This window comes from Amblyraja radiata, chromosome 12, assembly GCF_010909765.2.
Source record: "Amblyraja radiata isolate CabotCenter1 chromosome 12, sAmbRad1.1.pri, whole genome shotgun sequence".
NCBI lineage: Eukaryota > Metazoa > Chordata > Chondrichthyes > Rajiformes > Rajidae > Amblyraja > Amblyraja radiata.
In genome coordinates this window covers 7,103,978-7,127,705 of record NC_045967.1, presented here as the reverse complement: position 1 = coordinate 7,127,705, position 23,728 = coordinate 7,103,978, and the positions used below count along the sequence as shown (strand labels likewise).

Below are 23,728 nucleotides of genomic sequence, written 5' to 3'. Positions count from 1 at the left end.
CATCGACTACCCTTGATTACCTATGACTAACATGCCGACCTACTACGACCTACTACGACTAAACCTACGAGTAAAAAAGTATCAATTTTTTCCATGGTGACCTTTTTTACTCGCGGGCATTTTTTAACATATTGAAAAAACCGCCGCGACCTAACTGAGGCCTCGAGTACGCGGAGACCACTCTCCAGCATGAAGGAGAGTTACGAAGACCTCCTACGACCTTGTGTCGACCAGGCTGCGAGTATGAGTTGAGGGAAAACTCACCAGAACTCGCGGATTAGGTCGCCCAAGTGGGACAGGCCCTCAAGTGTATGTGTTGGGGAGAATGCTTACTGATGTGTGTGTGCAAGCTGATGAAACAGGGCTTGAACTTTGTACATCTTGGACCCTTTTTGCATTGGACGTTGATCTCACTCTCCCAAGTCCACTTGCTACGTGGAATACAACACCCATCCGGATCAAAGTGAATCACATGCAGGCATTTCCCCTCTTCAGTGTGGGAGTAGATGCTAGTCAATCAGCCCGAAGGCCAGACCAGCTGGAGTAACTCAGCTGGTCAGACAACATCTCTGGAGAAAAGGAATAGGTGATGTTTCGTATCAAGACCCTTTTTCAAACTGAGTGTTTGGGGAGAGTGAAAAGAGAGATATAGATGGTAACTGTTCTACTCACCCCCAAGGGATAGGCTAATGTAAGGCTTTTGTGGCATGATCTGTGTGGTACTAATTTTGAAAAGGTCCAGCTGCAGTTCTGAAATCATGACCTTCAAGTTGATTAAATTAATTTCACAATTTAGTTTCAAAGTTATGAAACTGATAGATATTTATGTGATAAAGATTAGACCAGAAATCAAAGTGAGGACATGGCAAAATGAGAAATGCTGTGTACTCAAACAAGTCTTTAATATGAAAGAAAACCAACAGAAAATATCAACAGCAACAAAAATAGAAGCAAAGTATTTGATTTATTTTTATTTCATTACAAGTTAATTGCCACATTAATTGCCGCAGTTTAGTTTAGTTTAGAGATACAGCATGTAAACAGGCCCTTCAGCCCACCGAGTCTGCACTGACCAGCAATCCTCGCACATTAACACTATCCTACACACACTAGGGACAGTTTTTATATTTACACCATGGTCTCGGAGAAAACCCACTCAGTCACGGGGAGAAGGTACAACTCCATACAGACAGCACCCGTAGTCGGGATTGAACCCGGGTCTCCGGCACTGAAAGGCAGCAACTCTATTGTTGCACCACCGTGTCACACACGTTCTTTTTGTTTTTGAAACTGGTGTTACTGGCAACTAGAGGATATTGTCCACTTTATGTAAATACTTGGATAAAATCGGTGAAAGGTGTTAGATAATCACTGTTGTAACTTTCATTGTCAATTGCCTGTGGAGCAGAGAGGCCAGCAAGGACTGTTAGAGCAGACAGCTACAGTATGTGATGATGTTCTGTGCAGATGCGATTAAAAATAATGTACATAGTCTTCAAGCAAGCGTCATTGTGAGTGGGGAAATAATGAAAGTCATTGTGCCATCTTTGCTTTTTTAGGCTGCAAGCATATATCAATGACCCTCTGAAAATTAAAATCAGGAGCAGAGAAATCGTTGTTCCTTAATGTTGGCATCCACTTTCCTTTGGACACTTGAAGTGATGCACATTGTGGAATATCCTCAGCTGGGAGTGTTTCACTTCATACGACTCCTTTAAAAAAAATGACACACAATGCACTGAGTTAACAACAAAAAAACAATGGTGTGGACTTCATCTCAAGATAATTCGTTACTCCTATATTCTGTCTGTCAGTTTCTTAGTTTAATTTAGTTTAGTTTTGAGATATAGCGTGAACACAGGCCTTTCAGCCCATCTAGTCCGTGCTGACCTGTGATCCCCACATCTTTAACAATATCCGACACACACTAGGGACAATTTTACATTTATACCAAGCGAATTAACCTACTGTACGTCTTCGGAATGTGGGAAGAAAGATAAGATCTTGGGGAAAACCCACGTGTTGAAGGAGAGAACATACAAACTTCGTACCGACAGAACCCGTAGTCGGGATTGAACCCGGGTCTCAGGCTAAGGCAGCAACTCTATCGCTGCGCCACCGTGTTGCCCTATTTTAAAAGGGAACAGTTTGGATTAACCCCAATCCTTAGGTGACCCTGCCTACCCTTACTGTAAAACCCATGCCAAGGAGGGCTCGGCCTAAGCAAGAATCACACCCCTAGGCCAACGAGACAATTCTTCTTTAAAATTGCTTGTAACCTCTTACAGTTTTCAGTTCAAAATGGTCTTGGTGTTTCTTGATTTGGTTTTTGATTCCAGAATCTGCATTTGCAAGTTTATAATTTCAACAGGGTCTGCATGGATACAGGACCCCCCTTTCAGGGAGAATAGTGGGATGAACATGTTTCATCTTCTGTTTGATTTTTACCATTCAGAAGAAATTACAAGTGTGCTGAACACAACCTGGTGATTACAAACACCTTATTTCGCCCGAAAAAGTCTCCTGGCAGCATCCACGTTCCAAACACTCAGCTGGCCATGAGAGACCTCATCATTGTACGATCCCATGGCCAACAAGATGTACTAAAAACAAGAGCTGTTACTGGTGCCGACGATCGTCTCATCTTGTCCACCATGAGAATGAAGATTCGACCCAAAAGGAAACATCAAAACCAGAACACCATCACAAAATTCAATGTTGACGTCCTTCAAAACATCAACCATGTACAGAAGTTTCAACAAAAACTTCAAGAACAACTGCCTCAACAAATCCCACCATCTGTCAAAGAACTTTGGAATCTATTGAAGAACGCTAGCATCGCCTCCTGCAAGGAAACAATTGGGTTCAAGTAAAAAAAACATCAGGATTGGTTTGACAATAATGACAAACAACTCCAGTCATTCATCGATGAAAAGAGATGACCAACAGTCAGCTATCAAAAGGAAGTGCTATCAGGAATGCAAGGCTGCAGTCCAGAAGAGCACCCGAAACCTGCAAACCCAATGGTGGAGGGAGAAAGCTCAGGGAATCCAACAACTAGCAGACACCAACAAAACTCGAGGCTTTTTTAACGCCACCAAAGCCATTTTTGGTCCATCCACTCACGGTCAAGCCCCTCTCAAAAGCAAAGATGGGTCAACCATCCTGAAGAGCAATGCTGACATCAATTCTAGATGGAGGGAGCATTTTGAAGATCTTCTAAATCCAACCGCCTCATTTGACAGGAATGTGATCAACATTCCAAAGCAGCCAGTCGACAACTCCCTAAGCAGATTATCATCACTTGAAGAAGTCAAGGAAACCATCAAAACCTTGAAAAACAACAGCAGCTGGACTCGATGGAATACCAGCCGAGGTGTACAAAATTGGAGGTAACCTGCTCCATTACCATCTGCATCAATTTCTCATCAAGATCTGGATAAATGAAAATGTACCAAGAGACTTTAGAGACTCAGCAATCGTTACCATCTACAAAAGGAAAGGCGATCGATCTGACTGCAGAAACTATCGTGGAATTTCCCTGTTAGCAACCGCAGGCAAAGTCCTCGCTCGCATCATGAACAACCGACTCAAGCCTTTAGCCGAGAAGATCCTTCCAGAGACACAAGCCGGGTTTAGACCATCACGTGGAACAGCCGACATGTTCTTCACAATGCGTCAACTACAAGAAAAATGTTGTGAACAACTTCAACCTTTGTACATGGCATTCATCGACCTCACTAAGGCCTTTGACTCGGTATCAAGGGAACTCTTATGGGACATCCTATCCACCTTTGGAAGTCCTGAAAAGTATCTTCGAATCCTGAGACTCCTCCATGATGACATGCTTGCCAGTCATGGCCAGCAACAGCAACTGTGAGCCGTTTCAAGTCAGATCAGGAGTGAAACAGGGATACGTGATTGCCTCAACACTGTTCACCATCTTCATTGTGACAACCGTCCACATCATCCAGCTCGATCTACCCCCAGGAATCGAAATCGTCTACAGAACAGATGGCAGACTTTTCAATCTTGCCCGTCTCGTCCAAAACTAAGACATCTATGAGCTCCCTCATCGAGTTCCAATACGCAGACGACAACTGTGTTGCAGCTCTCTCAGAAAATCAACTGCAACAGATCTTGACTGCCTTCAACAGTGCCTACACGAAACTTGGACTTACCATCAACTCCAAGAAGACTCAGGTTAACTACCAGATGAGAAGCATTGATTTCATATCTTCTCCATCTCTTCCATAGAGCCACTACACAGAGGGTGGTGAGTACGTGGAACACACGGCACAGGAGACACTACAACAACATTTTTAAAACCTCTAGGCATGATTAGGAAAGGATTAGAGGAATTTAGGCCAAATGCAGGTGGGACCAGTGTAGATGGAACATTTTGGTCAGCATGGGGAACTTATAGAGTCATAGAGTGATACAGCGTGGAAACAGCCCCTTCGACCCAACTTGCCCATGTAAATCCTGGCTAAAAGAGAGCAGTAATAGCACCAAAATTTAGTAAAGGACTCATGTATTGTTAGGCCATTTTGGTCAAGTCTGATGTGCTCTGCAGAAATAAGACAAGCTTCTGAATGGTGCCAGTAAGTCTAGGGCCCAGATCAGTTGTGCATATTCAATTGTTAGAATGAATGGGATTTCTGCAGAGGACCTCCAAGGAAGTGTAAAATGCATGAAGTCGATTGGATTAATGCAAACTAAGTGTACATATTATAAATAATGTTGCGAGACAGTTACCCCGCTGTTTGTTGATTGGTTGAAATGTTAAGCCTTAGAAGAACTGTTTGAATTCCAGGGTAAATGTTGCATTTTTCCTGCATGGTGGCTTCCTTCTGGAAGCTTCTTCCAGATACAACGTATTTGAGACTATGTTATTGGGTTGGGGAACTGTCAATAACTGTATAATGTGATCGATATGTGTGATTGGTTTGTAGGGGTTGCCTCCCCCAAGTAACATCACACCCTTATTTTTGAAGGATATAATTAGGTAGGTAATTCTTTGGGGTGTGTCGGTTGATTATGACTTCTGTTTGCACGAGATATTGTTGTCTTGTGTGAGTGGATCGGCAACTGTCCCTGCAGTTTGTTCTTCAATAAAGTAACATTTTGGAACCAGAGTAACTAAACCAGACTAAGGTGGTAAGTTTCGATCCAGAATTTACACTCACATTGCCAACATGTCCCAGCTTCACTAGTTCCACTTGCCTGCGCTTGGCCCATATCCTGCCAAACCTGTATCTGTCTAACTGTTTCTTAAACATTGGGATAGTCCCAGCCTCAAATACTTCCTCTTGAAGCTTGTTCCATACACCAACCACCCTTTGTGTGAAAGGGTTACCCCTCAGACTCATATTAAATGTTTTCCCCTTCACTTTAAACCAATGTCCTCTGGTCCTTGAGTTTAGGCAAGAGACTCTGTGTATATACCCAATCTAATCCTCTCATGATTTTATGCACCTCTATAAGATCACCCCTCATCCTCCTGTGCTCTAAGGAATAGAGTTCCAGCCTACTCTATGGGATGTATTCAAGAGAGAGTTAGATATAGCTCTTCGGGCTAATGTAATCAAGGGATATGGGGAGAAAGCAGGAACGGGGTACTGATTTTGGATGATCAGCCATGATCATATTAAATGGAGGTGCTGATTCAAAGGGCCGAATGGCCTACTCCTGTATCTACTTTCTATGTTTCCTCAACCTCTTCCTATAGCTCAGACCCTCTAGTCCTGGCAACATCCTTGTAAATCTTCTTTGTACCCTTTCCTGCTTGACAACATCTTTCCTATACCATGGGCTACAGAAGTGAACACAATACTCTAAATATGGCCTCACCACCATCCGACCTCCCAAAGGGCCTGTTTCTTGGGCCAAAGGACCTGTTTCCACACTATATGACTATGACTCTTCTGAATTTAAACATAGGCAGCAATGCTGATATTTAAGGAAACCTATTTTTTCCCTTGCCACCATTTTACGCTTAATCTAAATGTCGAACCACTGTGGATTTTCCTTTACCTTGCCTGCCTGCTGTACTTCATGTCGGCTTCATGCCCATCTGATGGGCTTCTTGAGTGTACTCTGACATTCTTATACTGGAAGAGGAATTATTTTGGATATTGGAAAGAGTCGGTATGAATAAATCGAGTTCGGGCCCATGTACAGCTTGTTGGAGCACAGCCAGAGAAATGACAAGACAAATGGCCTACTTCTGTGCTTTGTGGGCCAGTATTATCAGAACAGCTCCCGCTTACTTAAGCAGACAGAGCCATCATTACGTTAGTTTAAACAAATAAAATCTGAATACTCCAGCTTTTGGGGAGTTGTGCTGTGAATCAGAAAAATAACATGTTCTGACCTTGTAAGAAATAGCACCAAAAAAAAAAACCTGGTTAAATCATGATCAGTAAATCAAAGCACACAGCTTACATTTCGCATTTGAACATGCCGAAGATTTCTGGAAGCGGTGTATCTAAGGGCAGAAATTGATAGGTTTAATAGTAGTTAGCATACAATCCTAGCTGTTCACCTTTATAAACAGGAAACTTTCAATGGTCAACCAGCAGTAATGTATTCAAATGCAGTTAATCTTGAGAAGGCCAATAGGAAAGTGATTATGTATTTACGAGCCAAAAATGGTCTTTTACCCGTGCCCACTTGAGCAGGTTTCAGTTCAGTTCATAGTTTATTGTCACGTGTACCAAGGTACAGTGAAAAGCTTTTGTTGCCTACTATCCAGTCAGCAGAAAGACAATACATGATTACAATCGAGTCCTTTACAGTGTATAGATACATGACAAGGGAATATCCTTTAGTGAGAGGTAAAGCCAGTATGCCAAGGATATGTAGTGTTAGGAAGAGAGAGTTGTGGAAATACACAAGAGTTTCATCAAAATCTGCAAAGAAAAATATACAGAACAAGAACATAAGAAGTTATGTTTATATAAGCACTCTTGTCTTCAGGAAATCAGAAAGAAAATTGCATGCAACACATTAATTTGTCATGTACTTGCAATATAATCACATCAAACATTTTAAACAACAAATTTGTGCACAGCAAGACATCCCATATAGCAGTGACAATAATCAATCATTCATCTGTTTAGTCAACATTGGTTGAAGGATAAATATTTCCTTTTTCGAAAAGTGTTGCCAGTTCCCTTCAGAGGGTCCCTACTATGAACATGAAGAAGGGTCTCGACCCAAAATGTCGCCTATTACCTTCCCTCCGCAGATGCTGCCTCACCCTCTGAGTTTTTTTGTCTACCTTCGATTTTTTCAGCATCCGCAGTTCTTTCTTATACAAGGACATGGTATATGTTCTTTACACATGCTGAAGACTCGGATCGTTCTTCGTCCAATTTCTGTTTTATTTTGTATAGGAAGGAATTGCAGATGCTGGTTTACACTGAAGATAGACACAACAAGCTGGAGTAACTCAGCGGGTCAGACAACATCTGTAGAGATAAAGAATGGGTGACGTTTCGGGTCAAGACCCTTCTTCAGTCTGACTTTCCCCTGACCTCAGTCTGAAGAAGGGGCTCAATCCGAAACGTCACCTATTCCTTCTCTCCAGAGGCGCTGCCTGTCCCGATGAGTAAAGGGCCTGTCCCACTTGGCCGTCATTTGCACGTCACGCAGATGGCGCACGAAGATTTTGTACATCACAAAATCCTGCGACACCGCGCGCGGCCGCGTGTCACTGCCTATGTCATCGCGCACCATACGCGCGTAATGCACACCATGCGCTCATCGCGTGCGTGTCATGATGCACGCGTCATGCATCGTGACGCGTAAATGATGTTGTGTAAACTACGCGCAAATGACGGCCAAGGGGGACAGACCCTTTACTCCAACATGTTGTGTCTATCTTTTGTTTTCAGAAGTTCTTTTGACTCAGCACTAAGCATTGCCATCACGATTATTGAGCTACGGGACAGAACTGCTGATGGCTGCCCCTTTGTTGTGGTAAAGCAAATTCATCATTGAGGATTACAAGCAATTTCGGAAGGTTTTCTCTTAATGGCAGTGGCATATTTAGTTGCATCTCCCAAAGAGTTAGTGGGGTTAGGAATGGCACATGAAGGATGAGATGTAAAAGCCTATCGAGTGCAGGGTCTGTATATGAGTATAAATGGAACGGGCTTCATATTCCAAAAGCATTTTCGGTTCTGCTTTATCATTTTATCATTTTATCCACTTACACCAATGTTTTTTTCTAAATGGTCTCTAATGCTCCAGGTAGAGATAAGGAATGGGTGACGTTTCGGGTCAAGACCCTTCTTCAGTCTGATGTTCCCCTGACCTCAGTCTGAAGAAGGGGCTCAATCTTTTCAGGAGTTTTGGGAATATACAAACTGATTTTATCTTTAAAGTGCATGTGGAGTGTGTGTGTGGTCATGTTTAAGGTGTGTTGGGAGGATTATGAGCAGTTCTGTGATTAATGCAATTCCTTCCAGCGTCACTAAAATGGAGGCAACGGACGATGTGCTCTGCTTTCAGAAAAGTACACAAGGTGCTGGAGTAGCTCAGCAGGTCAGGCAGTATCTCTGGAGAACATGGATAGGTAACGTTTCTGGTCAAGACCCTTCTTCAAACTGATCGTGGAGGAGAAAAGAAAGCTGGAAGCGGGAGAGAGGCAAGACAAAGTGCGCCAGGTAGTAGCTCGAGACAGGTGAGGATTTATTTATAACTGCAGATGGTTGGAATAAAGGTCAGAGATAAGAACCGTAGGTGTGAGACAGGTTACATAGAAACATAGAAACATAGAAAATAGGTGCAGGAGTAGGCCATTCGGCCCTTCGAGCCTGCACCGCCATTCAATATGATCATGGCTGATCATCCAACTCAGTATCCTGTACCTGCTTTCTCTCCATACCCCCTGATCCCTTTAGCCACAAGGGCCACATCTAACTCACTCTTAAATATCGCCAATGAACTGGCCTCAACGACATTCTATGGCTGTTAGAAGTGCTGCAGATTGTAAAGCCAGGTGGAGGAAAGTAGCAGGAGAGGGGGAGAGTGGAGGGGAGAAATAGGTGGGAGTACAGGTGGGGCACAAGGGAGGGAAGGGGAGGAGGTGGGAGAAAAGGAAGGGAAGGTGATTAATTAGAGGTTACCTAACATTGGAGAATTCAACATTCATACCGTTGGGGTGTAATCTACCCAAGCGGAATATGAGGCGCTGTTCTTCCAGTTTGCGTGTGGCCTCATTCTGGCAATGGAGGAGGCCCAGGTCAAAAGGTCAGCATGGGAATGGGAAGGGGAGATCCCAGAATGGTTAGTAACTGGGAGATCCAGTAGGCCTTGGCGGACCGAGCACATGTGTACAGTGAAACACGAGAGGGATTTTTTTTTTTAACTGCAGTATGTTGGAACAAAGGTGAGAGATAAGATGCTTGGTGTCGCTGATGTAACTCTGATGTAACTCCCTCCGCAACTCTCTGGTTAACTCATCTCTTCCCTCCCAAACCACCTGCTCCCTAGGTCCTCCCCCCTGCAACCGCAGGAGATGTAACACCTGTCCCTATAGCTCCTCCCTCGCCTCCATCAATGGACCCAAACTGTCCTTCCAGGTGAGACAGAGGTTCATGTGCACCTCCTCTAACCTCATCTACCGCGTCCGGTGTTCAGGATGAGGCCTCCTGTACATCGACGAGGCCAAGTATAGATGAGATGCTGTTTGTTAATTCATTTCATTGTCGCCTTGTTATAAGAATGGGCGTGGGAAGGCGAAGTAAAAGCACATTCTCACTTTGGCCGACCTATCTGCTGCTCCAACACAAATCAAGGACAGGCTAATGTGATGGGATATTTTTCTCTCTAACAAAGATTGAGTTGGTTTAAGCAAAAGGAATTAAGACAATGTTTCTGACATTCATGATCACAGGGCAAAGCAATTTGTTAGTTTAATGAGTAAACCAATTTGTTTCACCTATATAACCATAACACTAAATCAAACTAAACTTGTACTCACCTTGTATATGTTAGGTATATTATGAATATGAATAAACCAAAAACAGGCACAGTAGCAAGTAATGCCAATGGATTGAAACCTTGTTGGTTATTTTCTGAAAAACAAAACAATTATTTGAAGAAGGGTCTCAACCCGAAACATCACCCATTCCTTCTCTCCAGAGATGCTGCCTGTCCTACAGAGTTACTCCAGCATTTTGTGTCTACCTTCTATTTGAACCAGCATCTACAGTTTTTTCTTACACAAAACAATTATCCATCCTTTCTACCTTTTCATCCTTCAGTTTCTCCCTCAATCGATGAAACATGTTGCCAGTCCTTCCTTGTCCCTGGTTTCAATCTGGGAACTCCATATCAAGCACAGTCTCGGGAGAGCTTTCACTGGAGAGACTACAGCAGTTTAAGAAGGTGGCTCTTTCAGGTGTAGGTTTATCATTGTCACATGTACTAAAGTGCCGTGAAAAGCTTTGTTTTACACACTATCCAAACCTAGAAACATAGGTGCAGGAGCAGGCCATTCGGCCCTTTGAGCCAGCACCACCATTCAATATGATCATGGCTGATCATCTAAAATCAGTATCCCGTTCCTGCTTTTTCCCCATATCCCTAGATTCCTTTAGCCCTGAGTGCTAAATCTAAAGGGCCTGTCCCACTGTACGAGGTAATTCAAGAGTTTTCCCGAGTTCTCCACTGATTCAAGCTTGTGTAATATACGTAGTGGGTACGTAGGAGCTCGTGGATGTCACGTAGCAGCTCGTACGAGTAACGGTAGGTACTCGGGTAATCCGGTAAACTCGTGACGTTTTTTCAACACTGTGTAAAATATCCACGATGGAAACATTTGTTACTTTTTATTTGCACGAGCCGCTACGAGACATTCACGAGCTCCTACGTACCCGCTACGTACATTACACGAGCTCGACAGTCTTTCCTGGTGAGGCAGAGGTTCACTTGCACCTCCTCCAACCTCATCGACAAGGTCCCACATAAGAGATTAGTATACAAACTTAAAGCACACGGTATTGGGGGTTCAGTATTGATGTGGATAGAGAACTGGCTGGCAGACAGGAAGCAAAGAGTAGGAATAACAAGGTTCACTTGCACCTCCTCCAATTTCATCTACTGTATCCGTTGTTCCAGGTGTGACCAAGCGTAGGCTCGGCGATCGTTTTGCGGAACACCTCCGCTCAGTCCGTCTTAAACTACCTGATCTCCCGTTTGCTAAACACTTTAACTCCCCCTCCTATTCCCAATCTGACCTTTCTGTCCTGGGCCTCCTCCATTGTCACCCATTCCTTCTCTCCAGAGATGCTGCCTGTCCCGCTGAGTTACTCCAGCATTTTGTATCTACCTTCGTTTTAAACCAGCATCTGCAGTTCTTTCCTACAGAGTGTCTGGGCAAATCTTCTTAATGGTTACAATGAATGAAGATCAATATGTGGCTAAAATATGTATTATTATGCATTATTATAAGAGAAAGATGCTGGGCAAGTGTCATGGCAGTTCCTTGAAATATGGAAATAGTGATTATTTAGGTAGAAATAAGGAAATCATGACGGTTGATAAATTATTTTGGTTTGATTTTAGCAAATAAGGTAAAGGATAGCTTGTATGGTCACCAAGTATTGAATTAGGGTCTGACAATCAAACCAAATCTATAGTAAGAAAATAAGACAGAGGAGTAGAATTAGGCCATTAAGCCGTCTGAACCTTCTGAATGTTGTAGTCGACAGGGCAGTACTCTGCATATCGCCAACTTGGACAATTTTACATTTTATCAAGCCAATTAACCTACAAACCTGTACGTCTTTGGAGTGTGGGAGGAAACCGAAGATCTCGGAGAAAACCCACGCAGATCACGGGGAGAACGTACAAACTCCATACTGACATCACCTGAAGACGGTATCGAACCCGGGTCTCTGGCGCTGCATTTTGCTGTAAGGCAGCAACTCTACCGCTGTGCCACCGTGACTGCCCATCGAGTCTACTCTGCCAATCGAGGCAGACCTATTTTTCCCTCTCAATCCCATTCTCCTGCCTTCTCCCTGGAACCATAGATGCCTTTCCTAATCAAGAACCCACCAATCTCTGCTTCACAAATACCCAATGTCATTGCCCTTGCATCTGTCTGTGGCAATGAATTCCACAGATTCACTGCCCTCTGGTTAAATAAATTCTTCCTCATCTCCATTCTAGTCTCAGAGACTGTGCCCTGATTTTGACAATCCGCAATTTTTTAAATAAAATCCTGAATATAATCTCTGAGTTTAAATATCAAAATGTGATAACTGGGGGAGATTTCAATTGCGTTCTGGATCAATATTTGGATAAATCTGCACAACAAAAGGGACTTAATATAAAATCAAACTTTTGAATACATACATAAAAAACACAAATATAACAGATGTATGGAGGATAGCAAACCCAGCTGGAAGGGAGTATTCCTTTTATTCAATGGTACATAAAACCTATGCACGCATTGATTATTTCCTAGTGGACACAAAATTAATTCCCTTTACAACTAATCCTAAATATCATAATAGTGTCATCTATGATCACTCTCCATTAACTTTCTTTCTAAAACTAGAAGGAATGTTCAATAAAAAAATCGTTTTGGAGGTTCAATCCCCAAATTTTAAACAACCCGGATTGTTGTATATATCTAAAACAACAGATGGAGCTTTTCTTTGAGACTAACGATACCCCAGGCATCTCACCCTCCCTGTTATGGGAATCTTTTAAGGTGTTTATCAGAGGTCCTAATACCAAGCTTTTCAAAAATAAAGAATAGGACCGAACAATTGCAACTAGAAGACCAAATTAGACAACTGGATCTAGAAAACGCGAACGAGCCAACCATAGATAAACACAACAAGATAACAATACTGAAATTTAAACTAAACAGAATTCTATCTGCAAGAGTCACCAGATTATTTCAAATTACAAAACAGGAACATTTTGAATTCGGCGATAAGCCACATAAACTTCTGGCACGTCAGTTGAAAAAACTGGAAAAGGATCATACGATTCTAAAAATTAAATCAGATAAAGGTGAATCGTTAACGCTCCTTAAAGACATTAATAAAAGATTTGCTCAATTCTATCAAAATAAATATACATCCAAAACAACAACAGACAGCATTAAAATCATAAACTTTCTGGACAGCTGCAATCTCCCAAAACTCAATCCGTTGAAACAAGAGCAACTAGGAGCACAGGTTTCAATTAAAGAAATAGAAGAGACGATAAATTCACTGAAGAATTGTAAAACACCGGGACCAGGTGGATTTAGTAATGAATGTTATAAACGATTTTACGAGATAATCTCACCACGTTTACACAAGCTTTATACATATGCTCTTAAAGAACAGACACTACCAGAAACATTAGCGGAATCAACTATTACACTTATACCCAAAAAAGATAAAGACCTAGAAGATCCTGGTTCATACAGAGCTATTGCATTGTTAAATACAGATCAGAAAATACTAGCGAAAACTCTAGCAAGAAGATTAAGCAAATACGTTAGTAAATTAATAAATGCAGATCAAACAGGGTTTATACCCAAGAGACATTCCTTTAATAATCTGAGACGTCTTTTTAATGTAATGTATTCACACAAAATTGAAGACTTATCAATTATTTCCGACCAAGTAGAATGGGAATACCTCTTCAAAGTACTGCAAACATTTCAAATGGAAGAGAATTTTATTTCATGGATAAAATTACTACATGACAGGCCGACTGCTAGAATATTGACCAAACACATATTTTCTCCGAAATTTCACCTATCCAGGGGCAATAGACAGGGTCGTCATTATCACCCCTTCTATTTGCTCTTACGATAGAGCCCTTAACGAAAAGTATAAGAATGCATCAGAATATTCACGGTTATAATACTAAACATTCCAATAATAAAATATCATTATATGCAGATGACGTATTACTATATATTACAAAATCGCAAGTTAGTATACCAAATATATTAAATTTAATAGAAGAATTCGGTTCTTTCCCAGGATATATAATAAACTGGAACAAAAGTGAAATCATGGCGATAACCCAAGACACCCCAAGAGTCGACACACCTTTTAAAATTCGCTTTTAGAATTGCTACAGAAAAATTTAAATACTTGGGTATCCAAGTAAACAGAAAATATAACTCTTTATTCAATGCCAATTTCCTGCCTTTAATTACTAAATGACATGCTTTGATTCAATTCTGGAAAACACTTCCGATGTCTCTAATAGGCAGAATAAATGCCATAAAAATGATTTTTCTCCCACAAATTCTCTACTTATTTCAATCAATACCGATATATCTACCTAAACATCTTTTCAAAAAAATTGACTCCCACATTACAAATTTTATTTGGGATTATAAATCACCTAGAATTTATAGACAACACTTATGTAAACCCAAAGAATTTGGTAGACTGACACTCCCGAATATATAATATCATTGTATAATATCATACTAAATATAGAAATTCCATCGTCAGATGCAATTAGAAGAGAGTGGGAACAGGAATTAAGTTTAAAAATCCCCAAAGACAGATGGGATAAATATCTTTTATATGCACATAACTCAATTCAATTCAATCCAATTCAACTTTAATGTCATTGCACAAATACTAAGTATGGGTACAACGAAATGCAGTTTGATTAATGCAAGCCATATCCTAGCCCAATTTAAAATATTACATCTATCTATCTATCTATCTATCTATCTATCTATCTATCTATCTATCTATCTATCTATCTATCTATCTATCTATCTATCTATCTATCTATCTATCTATCTATCTATCTTCTATCTATCTATTATTATATAAAACTCTCGCCCCAGATTCCAAAACGGAACTCCGTCCGGCCGTCCGTCCGGCAGCCTGGCCCACTCCCTTTGCTGGCGCGCTCCCTTTGATTCTCCGCAACTCCAAAACCGGACGCAGGACCGCCCGCGTCTTTTCAACTTCGGCAGAGATTTCGCTTTTCTTTCTAAGTATGCGCTTCTCATTCCATTCCGTCGTGTTTAAGCGCACGTTTTAAATCAAAACCTTACCAACCCCCCCCCCCCAAAAATCTCACAACTAAACTGGCTTCTCACCCACACAAGAATGTCCAGAATCGCCGACATCTTTTCCATTTCGGTAGAGATTTCACTTTTCTTTCTAAGTATCCGCTCCTCATTACATTCCGTCGTGTTTAAGTACACGTTTTTAATCAAATCCTTCCCCACCCCCCCCCCAAATATTTCAAATCTAAACTGGCTTCTCACTCATAGATTCAGCTTCAGAACAAGCCCCTGCTGAACGTTCCATCGTGTGATGTCACAATGCCCAATGCACACAGATGTCCAATCGGAATGGATTCATTTACATATGCCTATGCAGGAGCCCCAGCCAACGGTGAACGTTCCATCGTGTGATGTCACAATGCCCAATGCTCAAAGACATCGTTGCCATAGAGAGGGAGTACAGAGAAGGTTCACCAGACTGATTCCTGGAATGTCAGAACTTTCATATGAAAAAAAACTGGATAGACTCGCCTTGTAATCGCTAGATTTTAGAAGATTGAGGGGGTATCTTATAGAGACGTTTAAAATTCTTAAGGGGTTGGACAGACTAGATGCAGGAAGATTGTTCCGGATGTTGGGGAAGACCAGAACAAGGGGTCAAAGTTTAAGGATAAGGGTGAACGCTGAATCGCCGACATCTTTTCCATTTTGGTAGAGATTTCTCTTTTCTTTCTAAGTATCCATTCCTCATTACATTTAGACGTGTTTAAGTGTACGTTTTTAATCAAATCCTAACCCCCCCCCCCCCCAATATTTCAAAACTAAACTGGCTTCACACCCACAGAACCTTCACCAGCCCCAGCCCCTGCTGAGCGTTCCATCGTGTGATGTCACAATGCCCAATCTTCACATATGTCCAATCGGAATGGAACCATTTACATATGCCTATGCAGGAGCCCCAGCCAATGGTGAACGTTCCATCGTGTGATGTCACAATGCCCAATGCTCAAAGACATCGTTGCCAAAGAGAGGGATTACAGAGAAGGTTCACCAGGCTGATTCCTGTTATGTCAGAACTTTCATCACTTAAAAGTGAAATGCCACAACGCAAAAGTGTAATGCCTCCTCCCCCCCCCCCCCCCCCCCCCCCCCCCCCCCCCCCCCAGTTTTTCAAATAAAAACTGGCTTCTCACCCATACAAGCAGCCATTTCGGTAGACATTTCACTTTCCCTTCCAGCTATTCACTCCTCATTACATTTCGTTATGTTTCTGTCCATTTTTTTCATTAACACCTTCTCCGCCCCCCCCCCCCCCACCTCACTCATTTTGTCGCCTCCTGCTGGCCAGCAACCATAACGGCTGCTGGCGCCCGCAGCACAACCTCACGCGACGCCATTTAAAAACGGCCTTTCGGGAACGACTCTACTTCGAGGACCACGTCTCCCGTGGGGTCTGCGGGTAGGCAACGGCTGCGTTGGGGCATTACACTTTTAATGCTCTGTGTGTGGGGATGCTTCGTGTGTGTGATGCCGCCCCCCCCCCCCAGTGGGGGCTACGGGTAGGGTACAGCTGCGTTAGGGGATCAGACCCAACGGGTTTGCCATTGGTCGTCGTGTTTAAGTGCACGTTTTTAATCAAATCCTTCACCCCCCCCCCCCCCAATATTTCAAAAATAAACTGGCTTCTAACCCATAGAAGCATCACCAGCCCCAGCCCCTGCTGAATGTTCCATCGTGTGATGTCACAATGACCTATGCTCACAGATTTCCAATCGGAATGGATTGATTTACATATGCATTTGCAGGAGCCCCAGCACTTGGTGAACGTTCCATTGTGTGATGTCACAATGCCCAATGTTCAAATACATTGTTGCCATAGAGGGAGTACAGAGAAGGTTCACCAGGCTGATTCCTGGGATGTCAGGACTTTCATATGACGAAAGACTGGATAGACTCGGCTTGTACATGCTAGAATTTAGAAGAATGAGGGGGTATCTTATAGAAACGTACAAAATTCTTAAGGGGTTGGACAGGCTAGATGCAGGAAGATTGTTCCAGATGTTGGGGAAGTCCAGAACAAGGGGTCACAGTTTAAGGATAAGGGGTAAATCTTTTAGGACAGAGATGAGAAAAACATTTTTCACACAGAGAGTGGTGAATCTCTGGAATTCACTGGCACAGAAGGTAGTTGAGGCCTGTTCATTGGCTGTATTTAAGAGGGAGTTAGATGTGGTCCTTGTGGCTAAAGGGATCAGGGGGTATGGAGAGAAGGCAGGTACAGGATACTGAGTTGGATGATCAGCCACGATCATATTGAATGGTGGTGTAGGCTCGAAGGGCCGAATGGCCTACTCCTGCACTTAATTTCAATGGTTCTATGTTTCCCTCTCCTCACCCCTCTCCCTCTCCCTCTCCAATCCCTCTCTCCCCCACCCCCCTTCCCTCTCTACCCCACCCCCTTCCCTCTCCCCCCCCCCCCTTCCACCTATCCCTCTGTCCCTCTTCCATCACTCCCCCTCCCCCACTCCTCCTCCCTCCCCACTCTTCCACTTCTCTCCCCCTTCCCCTCCACTCTCCCTCCCCACTCTTTCCCCTCTCTCCCCCAACCCTCTCCCCCTCCCTCCCTCCTCCCCTACCTCCCCATCCTCCCCCTCCCCCACCCCACATCTCTCTCCCCATCCCCCTCTCTCACCCCCTACCTCGCTCTCCTTTCCCTCCCAAATCTATCCCGTTTCCTCCTCCTCCTCTCCCCACCCTCACCTCTTCCCACCCCCCCCCCCCCCAAACGCAGTTGGGGAAACAGACCCAACGGGTCTGCACTTGGTCTAGTCTATTATTAAAACTCTCGTGCCAACCAACCGGCTGCCGTCCGTCCGGCTGCCTTTCTGCCTTTTGATTCGTTGACTTTCTGCCTTTTGATTTGTTGACGGCTGCTCCTTCCTATCAGCTTCCAACACACTTCGAAACAAACTTGCAAGACAGGAACACTCTGAACCTTTCACTGCTGCAGCAGGCACGGGAGGTGCAATTGGATTTTTTTTAAAATCCACTGCTGAGGGAGGCAGGGGAGTGCTGGAATCTTACATTTGGGAACGGCTTCAATTCCATTGGAGGAGACGAGTGCATGGTGGAATATTGGGTTGGGGGATCACACCATTGGGGGAGCAGACCCAACGGGTCTGCACTTGGTCTAGTTATTCTATAAAACTCTCGCCCCATCCGTCCGACATCCGTCCGTCCGGCTGCCTGTCTGCCTTTTGATTCGTTGACTTTCTGCCTTTTGATTTGTTGACGGCTGCTCCTTCCTATCAGCTTCCAACACACTTCGAAACAGCTTCCAACACACTTCGAAACAAACTTGCAAGACAGGAACACTCTGAACCTTTCACTGCTGCAGCAGGCAGGGGAGGTGCAATTTGATTTTTTTTTTAATCCACTGCTGAGGGAGCCAGGGGAGTGCTGGAATCTTACATTTGGGAACGGCTTCAGTTCCATTGGACGAATATTGGGTTGGGGGATCACACCATTGGGGGACCAGACCCAACGGGTCTGCACTTGGTCTAGTTATTCTATAAAACTCTCGCCCCATCCGTCCGACATCCGTCCGGCTGCCTGCCTGCCTTTCGATTCGTTCCCGCCGTGCGATGTCACAATGCCCGATGCTCGCGGACGTCCAATCGCGATGCCCGACGCTCGCAGACGCCCAATCGGAATGGATCCATTTACATGTACGGCTTCCGGCCTGGCTTCCTGCCACATTTCTTCCATTGATTCCCTGCAACTCCGAAACCGGACGCAGAATCGCCGACATCTTTTCCATTTCGGTAGAGATTTCACTTTTCTTTCTAAGTATCCACTCCTCATTACATTCCGTCGTGTTTAAGTACACGTTTTTAATCAAATCCTTCCCCCCCCCCCCCCAAAAATATTTCAAAACTAAACTGGCTTCTCACTCATAGATTCAGCTTCAGCACCAGCCCCTGCTGAACGTTCCATCGTGTGATGTCACAATGCCCAATGCTCACAGATGTCCAATCGGAATGGATTCATTTACATATGCCTATGCAGGAGCCCCAGCCAATGGTGAACGTTCCATCGTGTGATGTCACAATGCCCAATGCTCAAATACATTGTTGCCATAGAGAGGGATTACAGAGAAGGTTCACCAGACTGATTCCTGGAATGTCAGGCCTTTCATATGAAGAAAGACTGGATAGACTCGCCTTGTACTCGCTAAATTTTAGAAGATTAAGGGGGTATCTTATAGAAACCTATAAAATTCATAAGGGGTTGGACAGGCTAGATGCAGAAAGATTGTTCCGGATGTTGGGTAAGACCAGAACAAGGGGTCAAAGTTTAAGGATAAGGGGGAAAGCAGAATCGCCGACATCTTTTCCATTTCGGTAGAGATTTAACTTTTCTTTCAAAGTATCCGCTCCTCATTACATTTCGTCGTGTTTAAGTACACGTTTTTAATCAATTCCTTCTCCCCCCCCCCCCCCCCCACCCCACCCCCACCCCAGTTTTTCAAAAAATAACTGGCATCTCACGCATACAAGCAGCCATTTCGGTAGACATTTCACTTTCCCTTCCAGCTATCCACTCCTCATTACATTTCATTATGTTTATGTCCATTTTTTTCATTAAAACCTTCTCCCCCCCCCCCCCACCTCACTCATTTTGTCGCCTCCTGCTGGCCCGCGACCATAACGGCTGCTGGCGCCCGCAGCACAACCTCAAGCGACGCCATTTAAAAACGGCCTTTCGGTAACGGCTCTACTTCGAGGACCACGTCTCCCGTGAGGGCTACGGGTAGGCAATGGCTGCGTTGGGGCATTACACTTTTAAGGCTCTGGGTGTGGAGATGCTTCGTGTGTGTGATGCCGCCCCCCCCCCCCCCCCCCCGCGTTGCCGAGACGGACCCAACTTCGACGACTTCAAGATACGCTATCTTAAGTCGGCCGGGACCCGACTTCGACGACCACGTCTCCCCTGGGGGCTACAGGTAGGGAACGGTCTTTATACACTTTTCCAACTCTGTGTGTGGGGGTGGTTAGTGTGTGTGATGCCGCCCCGCCCCCCCAGTGGGGGCTACGGGTAGGGAACGGCTGCGTTGGCTAAAGGGATCAGGGGGTATGGAGAGAAGGCAGGTACATCACTCCCCCTACCCCTCCCTCCCTCCCCACTCTTCCACTTCTCTCCCCCTTCCCCTCCACTCTCCCTCCCCACTCTTTCCCCTCTCTCCCCCACCCCTCTCCCCCTCCCTCCCTTCTCCCTATCTTCCCCATCCCCCCTCCCCCACATCTCTCTCCCCATCTCTCACCCCCTACCCCGCTCTCCTTTCCCTCCCAAATCTATCCCGTTTCCTCCTCCTCCTCTCCCCTCCCTCCCCTCTTCTCACCCCCCCCCCCGCAAAACGCCGTTGAGGAAACAGACCCAATGGGTCTGCACTTGGTCTATTTATTCTATAAAACTCTCGCCCCATCCGTCCGACATCCGTCCGGCTGCCTGCCTGCCTTTAGATTCGTTCCCGCCGTGCGATGTCACAATGCCCGATGCTCGCAGACGTCCAATCGCGATGCCCGAGGCTCGCAAACGTCCAATCGGAATGGATCCATTTACATGTACGGCTTCCGGCCTGGCTTCCGGCCACATTTCTTCCATTGATTCCCTGCAACTCCGAAACCGGACGCAGAATCGCCGACATCTTTTCCATTTCGGTAGAGATTTCACTTTTCTTTCTAAGTATCCGCTCCTCATTACATTCCGTCGTGTTTAAGTACACGTTTTTAATCAAATCCTCCCCCCCCCCCAAATATTTCAAAACTAAACTGGCTTCTCACTCATAGATTCAGCTTCAGCCCCTGCTGAACGTTCCATCGTGTGATGTCACAATGCCCAATGCTCACAGATGTCCAATCGGAATGGATTCCATTTACATATGCCTATGCAGGAGCCCCAGCCAATGGTGAACGTTCCATTGTGTGATGTCACAATGCCCAATGCTCAAATACATTGTTGCCATAGAGAGGGAGTACAGAGAAGGTTCACCAGACTGATTCCTGGAATGTCAGGACTTTCATATGAAGAAAGACTGGATAGACTCGCCTTGTACTCACTAGATTTTAGAAGATTGAGGGGGTATCTTATAGAAACGTTTAAAATTCTTAAGGGGTTGGACAGGCTAGATGCAGGAAGATTGTTCCGGATGTTGGGGAAGACCAGAACAAGGGGTCAAAGTTTAAGGATAAGGGGGAACGCTGAATCGCCGACATCTTTTCCATTTTGGTGGAGATTTCACTTTTCATTCTAAGTATCCGTTCCTCATTACATTTTGACGTGTTTAAGTGTACGTCTTTAATCAAATCCTAACCCCCCCCCCCCCCCCCAATATTTCAAAACTAAACTGGCTTCACACCCACAGAAGCTTCACCAGCCCCAGCTCCTGCTGAATGTTCCATCGTGTGATGTCACAATGCCCAACCTTCACATATGTCCAATCGGAATGGAACCATTTACATATGCCTATGCAGGAGCCCCAGCCAATGGTGAACGTTCCATCGTGTGATGTCACAATGTCCAATGCTCAAAGACATCGTTGCCATAGAGAGGGATTACAGAGAAGGTTCACCAGGCTGATTCCTGTTATGTCAGAGCTTTCACCACTTAAAAGTGTAATGCCCCAACGCAAAAGTGTAATGCCTCCTCCCCCCCCCCCCCCCCCCCCCCCCCCCAGTTTTTCAAATAAAAACTGGCTTCTCACCCATACAAGCAGCCATTTCGGTAGACATTTCACTTTCCCTTCCAGCTATCCACTCCTCATTACATTTCGTTATGTTTATGGCCATTTTTTTCATTAAAACCTTCTCCTCCCCCCCCCCCCCCCTCACTCATTTTGTCGCCTCCTGCTGGCCAGCGACCATAACGGCTGCCGGCGCCCGCAGCACAACCTCACGCGACGCCATTTAAAAACGGCCTTTCGGGAACGGCTCTACTTCGAGGACCACGTCTCCCGTGAGGGCTGCGGGTAGGCAACGGCTCCGTTGGGGCATTACACTTTTAAGGCTCTGTGTGTGGGGATGCTTCGTGTGTGTGATGCTGCCCCGCCACCCCCCCCCCCCGCATTGCCGAAACGGACCCGACTTCGACGACTTCAAGATACGCTATTTTAAGACGGCGGACACCCGACTTCGACGACCACGTCTCCCCTGGGGGCTACAGGTAGGGAACGGTCTTTATACACTTTTCCAACTCTGTGTGTGGGGGTGGTTAGTGTGTGTGATGTCGCCCCCCAACCCCCCCAGTGGGGGCTACGGGTAGGGAACGGCTGCGTTGGCTAAAGGGATCAGGGGTTATGGAGAGAAGGCAGGTACATCACTCCCCCTACCGCTCCCTCCCTCCCCACTCTTCCACTTCTCTCCCCCTTCCCCTCCACTCTCCCTCCCCACTCTCCCCCACCCCTCTCCCTCCTCCCCATCTTCCCCATCCCCCCTCCCCGAAATCTCTCTCCCCATCTCTCACCCCCTACCCCGCTCTCCTTTCCCTCCCAAATCTATCCCGTTTCCTCCTCCTCCTCTCCCCTCCCTCCCCTCTTCTCAACCCCCCACCCCCCCGCAAACGCCGTTGGGGAAACAGACCCAACGGGTCTGCACTTGGTCTAGTTATTCTATAAAACTCTCGCCCCATCCGTCCGACATCCGTCCGGCTGCCTGCCTGCCTTTCGATTCGTTCCCGCCGTGCGATCTCACAATGCCCGATGCTCGCAGACGTCCAATCGCGATGCCCGAGGCTCGCAGACGCCCAATCGGAATGGATCCATTTACATGTACGCCTTCCGGCCTGGCTTCCGGCCACATTTCTTCCATTGATTCCCTGCAACTCCGAAACCGGACGCAGAATCGCCGACATCTTTTCCATTTCGGTAGAGATTTCACTTTTCTTTCTAAGTATCCACTCCTCATTACATTCCGTCGTGTTTAAGTACACGTTTTTAATCAAATCCTTCCCCCCCCCCCCAAAAAATATTTCTAAACTAAACTGGCTTCTCACTCATAGATTCAGCTTCAGCACCAGCCCCTGCTGAACGTTCCATCGTGTGATGTCACAATGCCCAATGCTCACAGATGTCCAATCGGAATGGATTCATTTACATATGCCTATGCAGGAGCCCAAGCCCATGGTGAACGTTCCATTGTGTGATGTCACAATGCCCAATGCTCAAATACATTGTTGCCATAGAGAGGGAGTACAGAGAAGGTTCACCAGACTGATTCCTGGAATGTCAGAACTTTCATATGAAGAAAGACTGGATAGACTCGCCTTGTACTCACTAGATTTTAGAAGATTGAGGGGGTGTCTTATAGAAACGTTTAAAATTCTTAAGGGGTTGGACAGGCTAGATGCAGGAAGATTGTTCTGGATGTTGGGGAAGACCAGAACAAGGGGTCAAAGTTTAAGGATAAGGGGGAACGCTGAATCGCCGACATCTTTTCCATTTTGGTAGAGATTTCACTTTTCTTTCTAAGTATCCGTTCCTCATTACATTTCGACGTGTTTAAGTGTACTTTATTAATCAAACCCTAACCCCCCCCCCCCCCCCCAATATTTCAAAACTAAACTGGCTTCACACCCACAGAAGCTGCACCAGCCCCAGCCCCTGCTGAACGTTCCATCGTGTGATGTCACAATACCTGATGTTCACATATGTCCAATCGGAAT

At 45.0% G+C, this 23,728-nt stretch overlaps 1 protein-coding gene across 1 annotated transcript in view; it reads right to left on the bottom strand.

The window, feature by feature from the left end:
* Nucleotides 1-1,131: 1,131 nt before the first annotated feature.
* LOC116978891 overlaps nucleotides 1,132-23,728 on the bottom strand; it is a 153,259-nt gene continuing 130,662 nt past the window's right edge. Inside the window, exons 18-19 of the mRNA XM_033030151.1 lie at nucleotides 6,448-6,490; nucleotides 1,132-1,712 (exon numbers count right to left, since the gene is read on the bottom strand). Coding sequence (XP_032886042.1) covers nucleotides 1,697-1,712; nucleotides 6,448-6,490 — 59 coding nt within the window. The 3' untranslated portion in view covers nucleotides 1,132-1,696. The remainder of the gene's footprint in view (nucleotides 1,713-6,447; nucleotides 6,491-23,728) is intronic.